This window comes from Leptidea sinapis, chromosome 33, assembly GCF_905404315.1.
Source record: "Leptidea sinapis chromosome 33, ilLepSina1.1, whole genome shotgun sequence".
Taxonomy (NCBI): Eukaryota; Metazoa; Arthropoda; class Insecta; order Lepidoptera; family Pieridae; genus Leptidea; species Leptidea sinapis.
Window position 1 is genome coordinate 3,488,099 of NC_066297.1, and position 14,889 is coordinate 3,502,987.

The 14,889-nt window shown below is 36.7% G+C and overlaps 1 protein-coding gene across 3 annotated transcripts in view; it reads right to left on the reverse strand.

The window, feature by feature from the left end:
- Positions 1–14,889, reverse strand: part of LOC126974653 (uncharacterized) — a 310,786-nt gene that overhangs the window by 24,291 nt on the left and 271,606 nt on the right. For all 3 annotated transcript variants that reach the window (XM_050822192.1, XM_050822193.1, XM_050822194.1), the window contains one exon: positions 12,802–12,937. In XM_050822192.1, coding sequence (XP_050678149.1) covers positions 12,802–12,937 — 136 coding nt within the window. The remainder of the gene's footprint in view (positions 1–12,801; positions 12,938–14,889) is intronic.

A 14,889-nucleotide genomic window follows, 5' to 3' on the forward strand; every position in this document is an offset into this window, starting at 1 on the left:
ACGGATACGTAACAGTTTTTTACCGTTGAATAATTTACGTGAGCTTTTATCCCGCAGTATCGGAGGATCTAATGTAGGGCTGACTGTGCGGAGACCTTCATTACAGATTACTCCGAACGCTGCATTTTGCACGGGGTAAATAAAGGCTATATCCCGACTAATTTTATAAATGCGAATGTTAGTTTGTTTGTTACGCTTTTACGCCGGAGCTACTGAACCGATTTTTGGAGCGATAGACTAGAGCTTGGGAAAGGGCATAGCTACATTTTATCCCGGAAAAATCCATGGTTCCCGCGGGATATGTGAAAAATTGCTTATTATTTTTAAAAACCCTTCATCTACGCGGATGTCGAAGTCATCAGCATCTACTTATATATATAGCAATCTAGCATAATTTAATGGAATTAATGAATTTACTGAAATCTCCAACTACTGAGCATAAAATTGTCACATTATTGTTAGCGTTTTGCATGCCAAAGCTTTTCCAAAGTATGAATTCTGCAATTTCTTTTTGGTTTTTATTTTAACAAATCAAATTTGTTTTTCTTTAAAATTAACAAACTGGCCATATAATGTACCTCAATTCTGATTTGTCCTAAACAACTTTTTCGTAATTCAACGAAATATTTGAAGTGACGAATGATGATACAAAAGTGTTTACTTTAAGCTTAATTGAATAAAGTTTAATTGACTTTGACTTCAGTTATGTATGTCTAATTATAATTTCTCGCTATTGTAAGACCGAACAATTAGTACGCGATATAATTAACTTAGACAGTGCACCACGGCGAGAACAATACACGGAACCTTATTTTAGCTATCGTCCGAATATCGTCCAATTAGGACCGCGGCGGCCTCAGCCCGCGACCCGCGCTAACCAGAACGCAGGCGGAGTCACGAATTAACAGCTAATTGTTTGAAAATTCAAATTACAAATGTCTGTAACTCGCAAACCTTCTAACGAAACAAGTTACAGGCAACTTCTCTGACGACGTGGCAGTCTATACTATGTGTGAGTAATGTAGGGAACATCGCGATGTATTCCGCGTACTTAAAGCTATTTCATTCAAATGTGCGTTTACATCCTGCGTTCAATTTTGATACGAACATTGTTTATTGAATATTAGTCGGCATTCAAATTAATCCCGGTTTTCATTTACATTTGCATATACGAATTTCATAACACCATTTTACCCGTGGGAGGCTCGTTTGCACAGGATGCCGGCTAGATTATGGGTACCACAACGGCACCTATTTCTAAGCTGCAATGTATAAGCATTACTGTGTTTCGGTCTGAAGTCGCCGTAGCAAGTGAAATTACTGGTCAAATGAGACTTAACAATTGTAGTGCCGTTTAGAGATTTGGGTTTTTTTCAAGAATCCTGAGCGGCAATTACCATCAGCTGAACGTCGTGCTCGTCTCGTCCCTAAACATTGGTTGATCGATGGCATTGTCATAAAAAATAAAGTTTAAGTCAGTTGGTGCGGGAAGTATACCATAGCAGATCCTCTTCTAAGATGATTGAAACACCAAGTAGGTAACAGTTAACCTCATAAACTCTATAAACTAAACATACTCGGTAGGTATACCTCTAATGTTAAATTATAGGCCGATCCAAAGATGTAGATCAATCTGTTCCTTATAATATAGCCGCCGGTAATGGATCAACATTAGGTCTTCTTATTAACTTAACAATATGATTGAGGTCATCTCAGACAGTGAACGATGGTGTCAATAGTTTCTTTTATATATTTTCTATTCATCATTCTATTCATCATAGTATTTCTAGTTAAATTGAAATTGAAATATTTTTATTCAAAATAGGACTTAAAATTTAACGTATCACCCATTCGGAAAAGTATGCCTCAATCATGAGGGGAACGGGCCCAAGAAATTCAGCGGGCTTCTATTTTTAAAATAAAATATCGTTAAAACATAGCCTGAGAGCGGTCGCTTCCAATCTGTGGTAGATCATTAATAAAGTCATTTATGTTATAGTAACCTTTACCACACAAATGTTTTATAACAATTCTTTTGAATGTCGATACATATTTTGTTTTCACCATTTTCTGTGATCATGTTGTAAAAACACATACATCTATAATATAATATATTCTTTAGAACAGTTTTGATCGTCTAATACTGCCTCAGCTAGAAACAGCCGAAAAATGTGGTTTTTACACCTCTGCCTACCCCTTCGGGGATATACAGGCGTTATATACTATTATTAATGCTTATCATTCGTCAATTACATTTTATATATCGCAATCACCGATTACTAAAGCAGCTTATGACGGAAAGAATAGACTCAAATTCAACAATACATCTTTCATGAATCATATTAATATGATGACCAGTAAGTTAATATTTAATATCAGTCAATAATAATGAATACTTTACATTTACAACTTCAAGCCGGTAACTACTAATAACAATAGAAATTAATTTTCTTTTGTTCACCGAAGTAACATCACAGCAGTTTCTACAGCAGGTAGGTATAAGTAGTACCTGGGTAATGGGAAACCGGCCAGGCCTGCTCCTCGAGCCCGCAGCTCGTTGCAATTAGTGTACGATATGTACAGGCGGCATGCCGTTTGATATCAGATGTACGGTCTACGGCAGCACACGCGGGAGTGATTCCCGGAGGGACGGCGCAACGTTGCATATAATTTGAAACATCGTAGCGGACACGTAGACACATACTTGCATGCATTTGAAACATTCATGAGCACGTGTGATATGATCTGCACTGACTTAACACAATCTTGCCGTAGATACGAATAAATCTTATGAGTTACGAGTGCGATTGTTAAGGCTGGGGACCGAGCCGATGGCCTTGAGGAATCGAGCGGGTTTGGTTACCTCTCTCGCACAAGATCGCAATAGTTGTAATTCAGAATTAGAAGCATTTTTAATTTATTACAAACATAATACAATTTTCTTTACAAAACTAGGTAATGTTTAATAGTATTGGCGTACAATTATTAAATTTTCGTACAATTTTTATCCAGATTGAATGATGAGCATGGCTCCAACTGTCTATAAAAAATAGAAATATAAAGAAAAAATGAATTTTCTTCTCATATTTTGTAGATATATAATTATTTTTTTGTAATAAGTAATAATAATAATAATATTGACACACTTTTTACACAAATTATCTTGCCCCAAGTTAAGCATATTATATAGCCTGTGTTATGGGTTACAAGACAATGATATATTTAATACAATATACTTACTTAAACATACATAAATTTATATAAACATACATAAATACATTTAAACATCCATGACTCGGAAACAAACATCCATATTCATCATATAAATGCTTGCACCTACCGGGATTCGAACCCGGGACCTCTAACTAAGTAGGTCTATCTATATTTATGACGGATCTATATCATCTTATATCTCACAAATGATTAATGACAATTTGTTAATACAGTAATGTCTGTGAATCTCCCCAGAAGCCACTTGACGATAATTGCCATGACCAGGCAGCGTTACCGGCAACAAAACGCCATACTCTCCTCTTTCTCTCCTCATCAACTACACTTTCGGCACTGACAAATTACTATTTCTTTTACGAGCAAAGCTATTATTGTTTTTCGTCTTAGTCATCGACCGACGAGCGTCTGTTTATACAGACGTTAGACAAAACAATCCACCGAAAAAACTAATTAACAAAAAATGATAAACCTTTTTTATTTAACTTCAATAACTAAGTTCTTAAGCAATAATGTAAGTATATCTAAGTAATATTGAGTAGCACCGCCGCCGAGTATCACGCTTTAAGTATTTAATTAATTAATTTGCTTGTTTCGCGCCGACTCAAAATTATTTAGCTATAGGTAACTTAGATTAGTTTAAGATCTAAGTTATTAAGGTTAAAAAAAAATAGTATTTTCGGTGGATTAATTGTTTTGTTAAAAAGATTTTTATGGCTATAGGTAATCTACTAATTACTAAATGCTTAACTTTTGATTACTTTAAAAATAGCTACCAATCTTAGTAACTAAAGTAGTAAAGTAAAGGAAAACAATTTGAAGCTATTGTTTTATCTGACCTCGAGTCAAATCATAAGGTATTACTTACACAAACCTCACGATGACGATCATTCGTTTTAAGGTATTTTCTTTATAATACACGATTAAAATCTGTAAAAACTAAAAATCACCCCTTTTTCCAAATTTATATGAATAAATATTTATATTAGTTCGTCTCACCCTCGACACAAAAATACCAAAGATAAGCCGACCCACGCTTGGCCGCAGCCACCCTCCGGTGCGCGTCCGACACAAAATCACTTTTTCTTCCAATTCCCAGAACTTTGCATAAGTTCAACAATAAATCTGGGCTTATTCATTAATAACCGTCACAGATAGACAGTTCCAGAAGCAAGCGGCGCTGGAACTGACAAGTGGCGAGTCACGGCCGGGCCTCGTTCACGGCCCGCGCTCCGCAAACAAACTTTACTATTTCATATTAATTTCAATCAAAACAGGTTCTGCTATTGTGCCGCGCGCCTCTTGGAACAATCGATGTACAGTCTTACTTTTTTTATTATGAAAATAAGGGACGAGACGAGCCGGACGTTGAGTTGATGGTAATTGATACACACTGACCATTACAAGGCAGTGCCGCTCAGGATTATTGAAAAACCCAAAAATTCTGAGCGGCACTACAACTGCGCTCGTCGCCTTGAGACATAAGATGTTAAGTCTCATTTGCCCAGTAATTTCACTAGTTACGGCTCCCTGCAGATCGTAACATAGTAATGCTTACATATTACTGCTTCACGGCAGAAATAGACGCCGATGTGATACCCATAATCTAGCCGACATCCTGTGCAAAGGAGCCTCTCACTGGTACTTACATTAGCGACACGAACTTATCTCTGTACACTATTAGCAGTTCGGAATCAGTTCCCGGGCCTATATATTTACGAGATGGCAAAATTTGTGGAGGAAAATCAGTGTGCTATACTTACAGCAAAAACATATGACCCCACAGTACTAGAATACTTAGGAAAGCTGATAGGTTAGTCAATAGTTGTTTCGCATAACACTTTATTTCAGAAAAATTGCTTCTGGATGGGCATGAAAATTTTCAATAAGATCCCTGATTCATTTAAGTTGTTACCCCTTTCAAGGTTTAAAGTATCCTTACACAGTTGGCTTCTTCAAAACACATTTTATTCTATGTTTTTTTGGCCACAAAGAGTAAAGGATTTTGACAAGAAGATTATTCTTATCTTGACTTTAATTATTTATTTTATATTATATCAAATTTACATTTGTGTAAATATAAAATAAATTAATTTACATTGCAATAATTTTTTTTGATCAAGACCAAGTTTGCGTGCTATTGGTATCTAATGGCTACATAGAAGATTCTTGAAGCTAGTGTAAGACCAAATTTGAAACATCTTATTTAATTGGATTGTGGTGATGTTGCATGTTGACATATCGGGAAACTCAGTAATACTCGGAAACTTTGAAAACTATTATAGTTTTCAAAAGCATTGAAAGCCTTTTAATTTGCATTCTCTCATGTATCGAAGTTTAATAATTCGTTTTATACGTAAAATAATGAAAAAAAAATCAAACGTTAACAAATGAAAAACCTAAGACAATTTATACGTCTAGATAGAGCCTCTTTCTAGACAACGCATAATAAGAAGCAAGGTTTACTTTAATGTGCATGACAGCTACGACAGTCACTTTTTTATAGTGTGCATGTATTGTTGTAAATAGTGCTAACATCGCTAATTTTTGCGACTCGTTCACAAATTTGAAGTCAACTTAGATGTATAAATTATCACCGTAAAATAAACACTTTAAACTGCACATACAAAATAGGAAAATTATTATCCGTCACTCAAACTTCTCAAAGGATAATCCCACAAAAAAACTATATATTCCGAGCTTGCAGAAAAAAAGCTAATAGAGGTCTTTATACAAATATGCATACAAACGAATTTCTCTGTCGCGTGGCGAGCGGCGACCGTCCACGATAGTGACCGGGCCTCTCCGGTACAATCGATCTTTTTTAATTTTCCACTTCACAGACTCTCAACTATTGCCTCTATCCTCTCTTTGTATCGGTATTGTTTTAAATATTCGCCATAGTTTAATATACGGTCTAAAAATGGCACACTCAAAATATTGACTCGCAAACCAATATTAAAACTTTCTATTCACCTATTGTTCGATCATTAATTTAAGTTATATTCAAATTCAAATATTTTTATTCAAAATAGGATGTGACATCAGTTATTGAAAGTCACTAAAACTACCACCCATTCCAAAATGTATGCCTCAGGCTTGAGAAGAATGGGCACAAAAAACTCTGCGGGCTTTTTTTTCATCAAAAAATATGTTTACAAAGTAATATTGTACAATTAAACTTATTATTTAATAGCCTGAGAGCGGTCGCTCCATTCCCAATCTGTGGTATCATAAAAAGTCAATTATATTATAGTAACCTTTACCACACAGACATTATATACATCGCCCCACAAAAGTCTTACTAACTCAACTTAGCCATGTAATAGGTATTATAAGCTTATGTCTGTTCCTGGTGTTAACATTATGGTTATGACAGTTTCTAGCAAATTCACTTATGTGCCTATGAACATTATCAAGAATATATTGTGAAGCAAGACTCAACGAATTAATTAATCAGCCCGCCATCTAATAACGATACCAACACAAACAGCATCATTACCCCGCTGTAGCTCGCCGGCTCTAACAACAGCTTGATATAATGTAATATATTAAGGCTACCAACGATCCTATTACTCCTCTAAGAGCATCTTAGCGTCATTGACGCGAGCTAGATTCCCGGTGCCTCTCTCTAAGTTCTATCAAATCTATATATCTCTTACATTTATATATATTTATTTGGCTTTAGCTGGCGGCGGCTATTTTTGTTTCATCATATTATAACTATAGTAAAAGTAATACAAAGAATTCGATTGTAATATTTTTATTTTGATGCATTTAGCAAAATAGTCAATTTCTCGTTATATATACATATATATAGAAATTTGGTAGGAATATTCCTATCGCCGAGTAGAGGCCAGCTAAGAACAGATTTTACGAAATTCCACCCGGGAGAGTTTTTTTTATTTTGAACAGAACAACGGCTGTCGGGTCAGCTGCTAATATAATATAGAAATCGTCGAAGCAGGCACAACAACAGCTCTACTAGCTGATCGGCACAGTTGTGAATACTGCTTTTATCAATTAAAATTTGACGGATCAATAAGCAACTAATAAATACGTCTTTGAATGGTTTCAAAGTGTACAGTGGTCTGTATCTGTAAGGAACAACATTACAAAATAAAAATTTACGAATACCCTCAACATTAACAATAAAAGTATTAACTTTTTATATAGAGTGAAATATATAATATATATCTTCCAGAAAAAGTTGTCAACCCTACTGTTAAACTTTTGTTGATAAAACAACGACAAGGCCTTAGAAAACACTAACTTGAAGGTTCCTTTCCACGGTCTAATAGTCTGGAACATTCGATAACTAGAATGATCTTGACATTTCACTTCAAACTATTTTAATATTATATCAACTATTTTAATACTATTTCAACTAAAATGAAGTCAAAAATGAATACAAAGGTATCACAATCAATTAAACGGAGTGGCCGGCGATATAAGACTACTACATAAGTTATTTCTTGCAACAATTGCTTATAGTCATTATTAATTGAAAACTAATTAAAGTAGCGCTCCAATCTTTCTGCAATCTCATAATCGCATCGAATAAAAACTATGAATCCATTCTCGATATGGCTGTAAAAAAGCAAAAATATGAGATACAAATCAGGCTCCATTAAAGGCTCAATCCCGCGTTACATCGACGATATAATCAAATTCGATTATACGTCGAATGTGACTCGATATCTCGTAATCGAATCTGACTGCCGGCAGATTCGATTCGATATCTCGATGATTGTATCGATCGAGGCTGCAGCGAGGATAAATTAGAGTGGTGCCCGCGCGCCACCTGAACGAGCTAGACGTGTATCCCACGCAGAACCTAATAATATCTATCATCAGGTTCGCATTCCAGAACCTACAGACTGGCGCTCTGCTACACGAGTTGACTGAGCTGTTAGGATTGTCTGTGTGCGTGAATTATCGTAACATAATGCGTCTCTTTATTTATTTCAGGAAACAAACAGTCATATTCAGGCATAATTACATAGTATATAGTTCAAGTCGACCTAGCAGGAGGCTAATTTGCAAAGGATGCCGGCTAGATTATGGGTACCAAAACGGCGCCTATTTTTGCCGTGAAGCAGTAATGTGTAAGCATTACTGCTACCGGAGCTAGTGAATTACTGGGCAAATGAGACTTGACATCTTATACCTCAAGGTGACGAGAGCAGTTGTAGTGTCGCTCAGAATTTTTGGGTATTTCATGAGCCCTGAGCGGCACTGCATTGTAATGGGTAGGGCGTACCATCAGCTGAGCGTCCTGCTCGTCTCTACCCTTATTTTCATAAAATAGTTCCATTAATTATATGGAAGAAAAGTAAACATAATATTAGAGATATTAGTAAACCTAAAACATGTTTGGTGAAAAAGTATCGTAAAGTGACAATAATTAAAAATAAACTATAAGCTAAGTAATATAATATTATTTAATTATTTACATGTTCATTTTCCTAATGTTCTTTTAAGACAGTCAAAGTCAGTCTCTTGTCACATATAGATGATCATACGGGAAGTGTAGGTAAAGAAAACCTGTTCGACGTGATTCTTGAAGTCGATTTCTAGATTGAGACTACGCGAATCACAACATCAAACACCACCACCACCCTACCATGAGCACTCTCACCGCGCCAGGTCACCGGAGGTCACTGAGGACGTTAATACCAACAACAATATTTTGTTTTCAAATTAAATTTAACTTAATCACTTTAAATAACAAATTGTTTAGATTTGAAAGAGCGACATCTCAAGTCAATTTCCTAAATGTAAATGTTAATGTCACTCGAACGGTTGGCACAGTTGGATGAGCGCTCGCACGGCCGTTTGCAGTGAATATAGTATTAAGTCCCTTATGTCAAAGTTATATATATACTTCTTAACATTTATAACGTTAGCCTTTTAGAGAAATAAATACACTAGCTATTCTCTCTTGTTATAGAGATAAAAATATCACAAATAAAGATATTTTTTTAGAAGTAGTAGCAAATTTAAAGTTGAAGACAGCCTCATTTCAATAACCTTTAATAAATGGTATTTTACGTTTTACAATATTTTTAAACGCTCGGATTACAGATTACATATCAGTCCCTAACATATATTTTTTTCTTATCTCCCAGCTAACTAATTGCAGAACATAAGGCCCTCAAAGATGATCATTTCACGATACCAGATACGTCTTAAAATGTGAATAGCAGTTTTTTTTAATGAAAATAAGGGGCGAGACGAGAAAGACGTTCAGCTGATAGTAATTAATCCGCCCTACCCATTATAATGCAGTGCCCTTCAGGATTCATGAAAAACCCAAAAATTCTGAGCGGCACTATAACTGCGCTCGTCACCTTGAGACATAAGATGTTAGGTCTCATTTGCCCAGTAATTTCACTAGCTACGGCGCCCTTCAGACCGAAACACAGTAATGTTTACACATTACTACTTCACGGCAGAAATAGGCGAGGTTGTGGTACCCATAATCTAGCCGTATTCCTGTGCAAAGGAGCCTCCCACTGGTGCAGAATGCAGTTTCTATAGAACTATGAAGTGGAGACATAAAAATATAACTTTTTCTTCTCATATTCCATAATATTTTACTCATATACTATTTAACATATAAGTACATATGTACTTATCATCGCATTTTCATCTTAATAATCTAAAATTTAACGATCATAGCGGGTATAAGTACTGGGCGAACTGTAAACGATGAGACTGGGTTATTATGTAGCTCTGGCCCGTTCGATGCGCAAAGTGAATATCATTTTTGTCGAAAGCAATTTGGCTAATTGGCTTAGCTCTCGCTTTGGCAATACCGTGAATAATTCCGAGACGTTATCGTAAATCTCTGTTAGTGGCTGTTAAACTTAAATAATCGTTCACGCCGCGCCGCGTTCAAGTTTGATCCCTTCCGAACGGTTTAATTCGACGGCGCAATAAAAACTCACATTAAAATGTATAAATTGTAACCGTGCGATATGTGTGCGAACTGCTGAGAGAGTCACGCCCACCGTCACGGGAGCCGTGTGCGAGGCGCAGGCGGCGAGTTATGTTCGTGATATAAAAATCACTTTATTTGTGCTTTATTGTTTATGTTGGCGATTTCAATTGTTTTAAACGGTTATTTGTTCAGCGAGTTTCATTTTATTACGGTTTGATTGTTGATGTTTATTTTGTGCGTGTCTATTTATACCCGCTAGCTATACTAACACTCGAATAACACACACCTTATATCTCTTGTTAGTTCTCTCTTCCATATCTTCGCATTAAAATTATTGCAAGATAAAACTGTTTGATTTTCTTTCAAGAGAGCAGATCAATTTATCATATCATTACCCTTGAGTTGATACATTATCTTGTATAACAATTGTCAATCAACATTCTCAAAATCTTTTCCGTTGTATTCAAAGAGAGGCATAAACATTTAACAGAAAATTTTATGATCGATGCCTGAATCCAACCCGCGAACCTCTCGCGTTCTGTGCGAGTGCACTTCGTACTGAGCCCACCGTTCGAGTGAAAAACATAACAAATTGTACAGTACAAATGAACTGGCCGCAGTAATGATGGTGGTAAAAGGACCTAAAGCGAGCTTATTGTTCAGAAGCTCTTAAAGAAGTTGTAAATCATAAATTCCCTATCAAACATTGTCCACAGCTTCAACATGGCAGAATCGCAAGTCATCATTAAATTAATATGCACGGGAAGGCCGCCCTAACTAAGTTTTCATAGCGCATCCAGTAAAGAAACGGAATAAAATATAAAACGTAACAACAGCTCGGAAAAAAAGTATGAACGCTCATTAAGAGGGCCGCGGACGAGGTCCCGTCCGCTCCGACAGGGCGAAGTGCGGAGTGCGGCCACATTCAATGAGGGTCATGCTGCGAAGAGTACCGACCAGCACCGAGAGTATCCTCTAATGAGATGTCATTCTAATTACACCATACAGCGACTAGCTGCAGCCGAAACTTTTAATGAATGTTAGCTTTTAATTAGTTTACTACTAGATCCATGATTAACACAACTATATTTACTGGGGCGTTTCTGTCTGCGTCAAGAGCTTAAAAGGATTAATATTACAAATAGCACCTTCCATTATTGACTCAAATTAAAGTCAAATCGTGGTTTACGGGGGATGTTCATCGCACTTAAGACAGTACCGAAATATCTGGAGGTCTTTTGTTTATGACAATAAGATAATTGATACGCCATGCCCATTTCAATTTCAGTGCTGTTCAGGATTCTTAAGAAAACCCAAAAATTCTAAGCGTCACTACAATTGTGCTCGTCTCCTTGAGACATAAGATGTTAAGTCTCGTTTGCCCAGTAATTTCACTAGCTACGGAACCCTTCAGACCGAAACACAATATGCTTATTCGTTGTGGGACCCATAATCTAGGCGGACTACTGGCAAAGGACCCCTCCCACTGGTAAATCATCAAGGTCATCGAAAGCCTTCAAATCACGCAACATATTATCCCATAAATGAGTGCTTTCATAATGTGATACCGACACATACCATCTATAAGACCGCTATATATAAAATTTATAATGAAAGGTGAAATTCTGATGAAATTATATTGGATAACTTTGCAGGCTGGTCCGAGTCCGCAGAAGTAACCACAGAGATGCGGCTTCCGATGCTGGTTGCATTAGAAGCCGTAGCAAAGCTGCTTCAAAATACGATATGTGTAATGAAAAATAATTAATTTAGAAATCTATGTTTAACATCTTTAAGGCTAATCAAATGCTAACTACTAGCATAGAAAAGGGATTGAATAAGGTTTTTTAAGAATATAAGGGACGAGACGAGCAGGACGTTCAGCTGATGGTAATTGACACGCCGTGTCCATTACAATCCAGAGCCGCTCAGAATTCTTGAAAAAACCCAAAAATTTTGAGCGACCCTACAATTGCGCTGGTCACCATGAGATATAAAATGTTAAGTGAGGCACCATGCTCGCGCACCGGCGGTTTTTATACAGAGCTTATGGCGATTTACTTGCCTATTAAAATACTTGTCAATAAGTAATTAAATAAATAAATACATTAACCCAAAAAAGGCAAATTCACGAAATATTAAGTTTTAAACACTTGAATCTCATAGCAGACTAAGAGCCATCTTCTCAACTCTTACTGTATCCGGCACTGAGATCTAGTGTTACTTTAAGAAATGCATTTATTTATACAGAAAACAAAATATCTACCAGAATGATGAACCTAAAACTAAAAACCTTAAAAATATAGTATCATAACTAAAATATATTATTTAAAGGAGTCCCTTTAGGCAAGGTTCCGAAGATACTGGCAGCGTTCCCCCTTTGAATAGCTAGACTAATTCTTTGTCCGAGGTAGCTGTCAGCTCTTCGGTCGCCTGTGAAATCGACTAACCTTTTTGCTATTTCCAAAATTAAGAAATAATTTGAATAATTGATATAATATTAATACAAGAATTAAGATTTTCAATAGATGATCTATTTATATATTATTATTTATGTTTTCTTCAGGATAACATGTTTTAGTGATTAACATCCATCCCTACTCTCTAGTATTATAGTAAATAGTTACCTGGGCTTGTGGTAGGTGGGGTTGCTGTTAGTCTTGAGGATGTCAGCGTTGGGGACGGACGTCGGCAGCGCGTGCTCCCGCTCCAACTCGCTCTCATAGCTCTCCAGTGGGACGTGCTTGCCGGGCAAGGGATCCGCTGTGGACAATATTACGCTTAATTAACAAAATGTGACAAAAATAACTGTCAACTGTATATCGAGGTAGCCTAAGAAACACCACCCACATTCATATATTTCATGGAGTTACCGTTTATAATTTAAACCTAACTGTCGTACCGCTCGGCCAAATATTTTAATAAAAAAAAGATATTCCAAATGTAGTTATTTATCCGCTCAAGATAGCCTGACAGCACCAGGTTGATATTAAATAAATAATCATTATTGAGAACTGACTCCACTCGCCCTGATAAAGGACTTCCGAATGGCCCGAACCTAGTGGGTGCCCACGCCGATAAAGCCGTGTTAGTAAATAATAAAAAAAATTATCCCAAATTCGTTCTCTGCACCCTCGAGAACCTCGGATAGGATATCCATATTGTTGAAATCATAATTTGCCGCGGCGGCCAAAATAATAGTTTGATAAATAATAGCTGGCAACGGCCGCGGCGCCTCTATCGTCTCGCTTTTTCGTTTCATCGAGATTCAAATCACAGTGATTCTGCAGAAGTTTCACTTCAAAAAGTGGAGTTCGTGATTCAGACGGTAACAATATATACATACAATAAAATCGTTGCAAAATAAACTCATTTTGAATTTATTCACTACATTTTGAATTTATTTAAAAGAATACTTGCTGTGTGTTTTAACATTATGTCGGGACAAGAATTAGGCTACAATATTATCAAAACGCGCTGACTCAGCACTTTGTAACAAATAAACTATCATTTTAAGCTCATAGTTTTTGGGTTATTCAAGAATCGTGAGCGGCACTGCATTTTACTCAGCCGAACTAATCAATTACCATCAGCTGAACGTCCTGGTCGTCTCGTTATTGTCATAAAACAAATATAAACTCCAAGAATTATAGGTCAGTATTTATCAAATAGTCTATGGTATGGAGATCTAAAATTTCATCATAACATTGGATACGCAGCCGAGCTGAGATATCAAACTGGCTCATAAGAAATCAGAACACGAGCCGGCGACTGTTGATCGCAATTATTTACAGTTCTCACGGGTTATCAAATTCGACGGTCGTGTACCGCTGATAAAGAGTATTGTTCTTACTGTCTGTGGCAGGGTTGGCACGGCCAACAAACGCTTCAATTTTTTTTTATGAAAATAAGGGAGGAGACAAGCAGGACGTTCAGCTGGTGGTAATTAACACGCCCTACCCATTACAATGCAGTGCCGCTCAGGATTCTTGAAAATCCTAAAAATTCTAATCGGCAATACGATTGCGCTCGTCACCTTGAGACATAAGATGTTAGGTCTCATTTGCCCAGTAATTTCACTAGCTATGGCACCCTTCACACCGAAACACAGTAATGTTTACACATTACTGCATCACGGTAGAAATAGGCGCCGTTGTGGTTCCAATAATCTAGCCGGCCTCCTGTGCAAAGGAGCCTACAACATACAAAATAATTTTGAATTATTCTTTGGGAATTTAATGACACTGAGCTACCACGCGCGGCTTCCTAACGCTAATTTGGGCAAAGGGAAAAGTCGGCTCTAGGGAGCGCAATCAGTCAGAGCAAAATTTAAACACAATTATATTTATGTATATTGTAAATGTTATTTCTTTACACAACATACAATAAAAAAACAGGTTGTATTATTACTTATTATTAAACTGAATCTAAAATTAGCGTTAGCGACTAAGGGGTCCGTTGTCTACATCCGGGAGGCATACGCCCCGCTATGTAGACATGTGATTTAAATTTTCAATTTCATATAATGCAGGTTAATTAGACTTGCGGTAAAGGAAAATATCCTGAGGAAACACACTTGCGCAGACATTCAAAGGTGACGGTGTGTGAAGTTTTCCTCCTCGTACTGAACCAATCTGGTCGACTAGGGACTCGAAAGGGCATGAAAAAGGGTTTCTAGTCGTAAAAAGATTGTTAATGTAAGCAAGGCTGTTAGA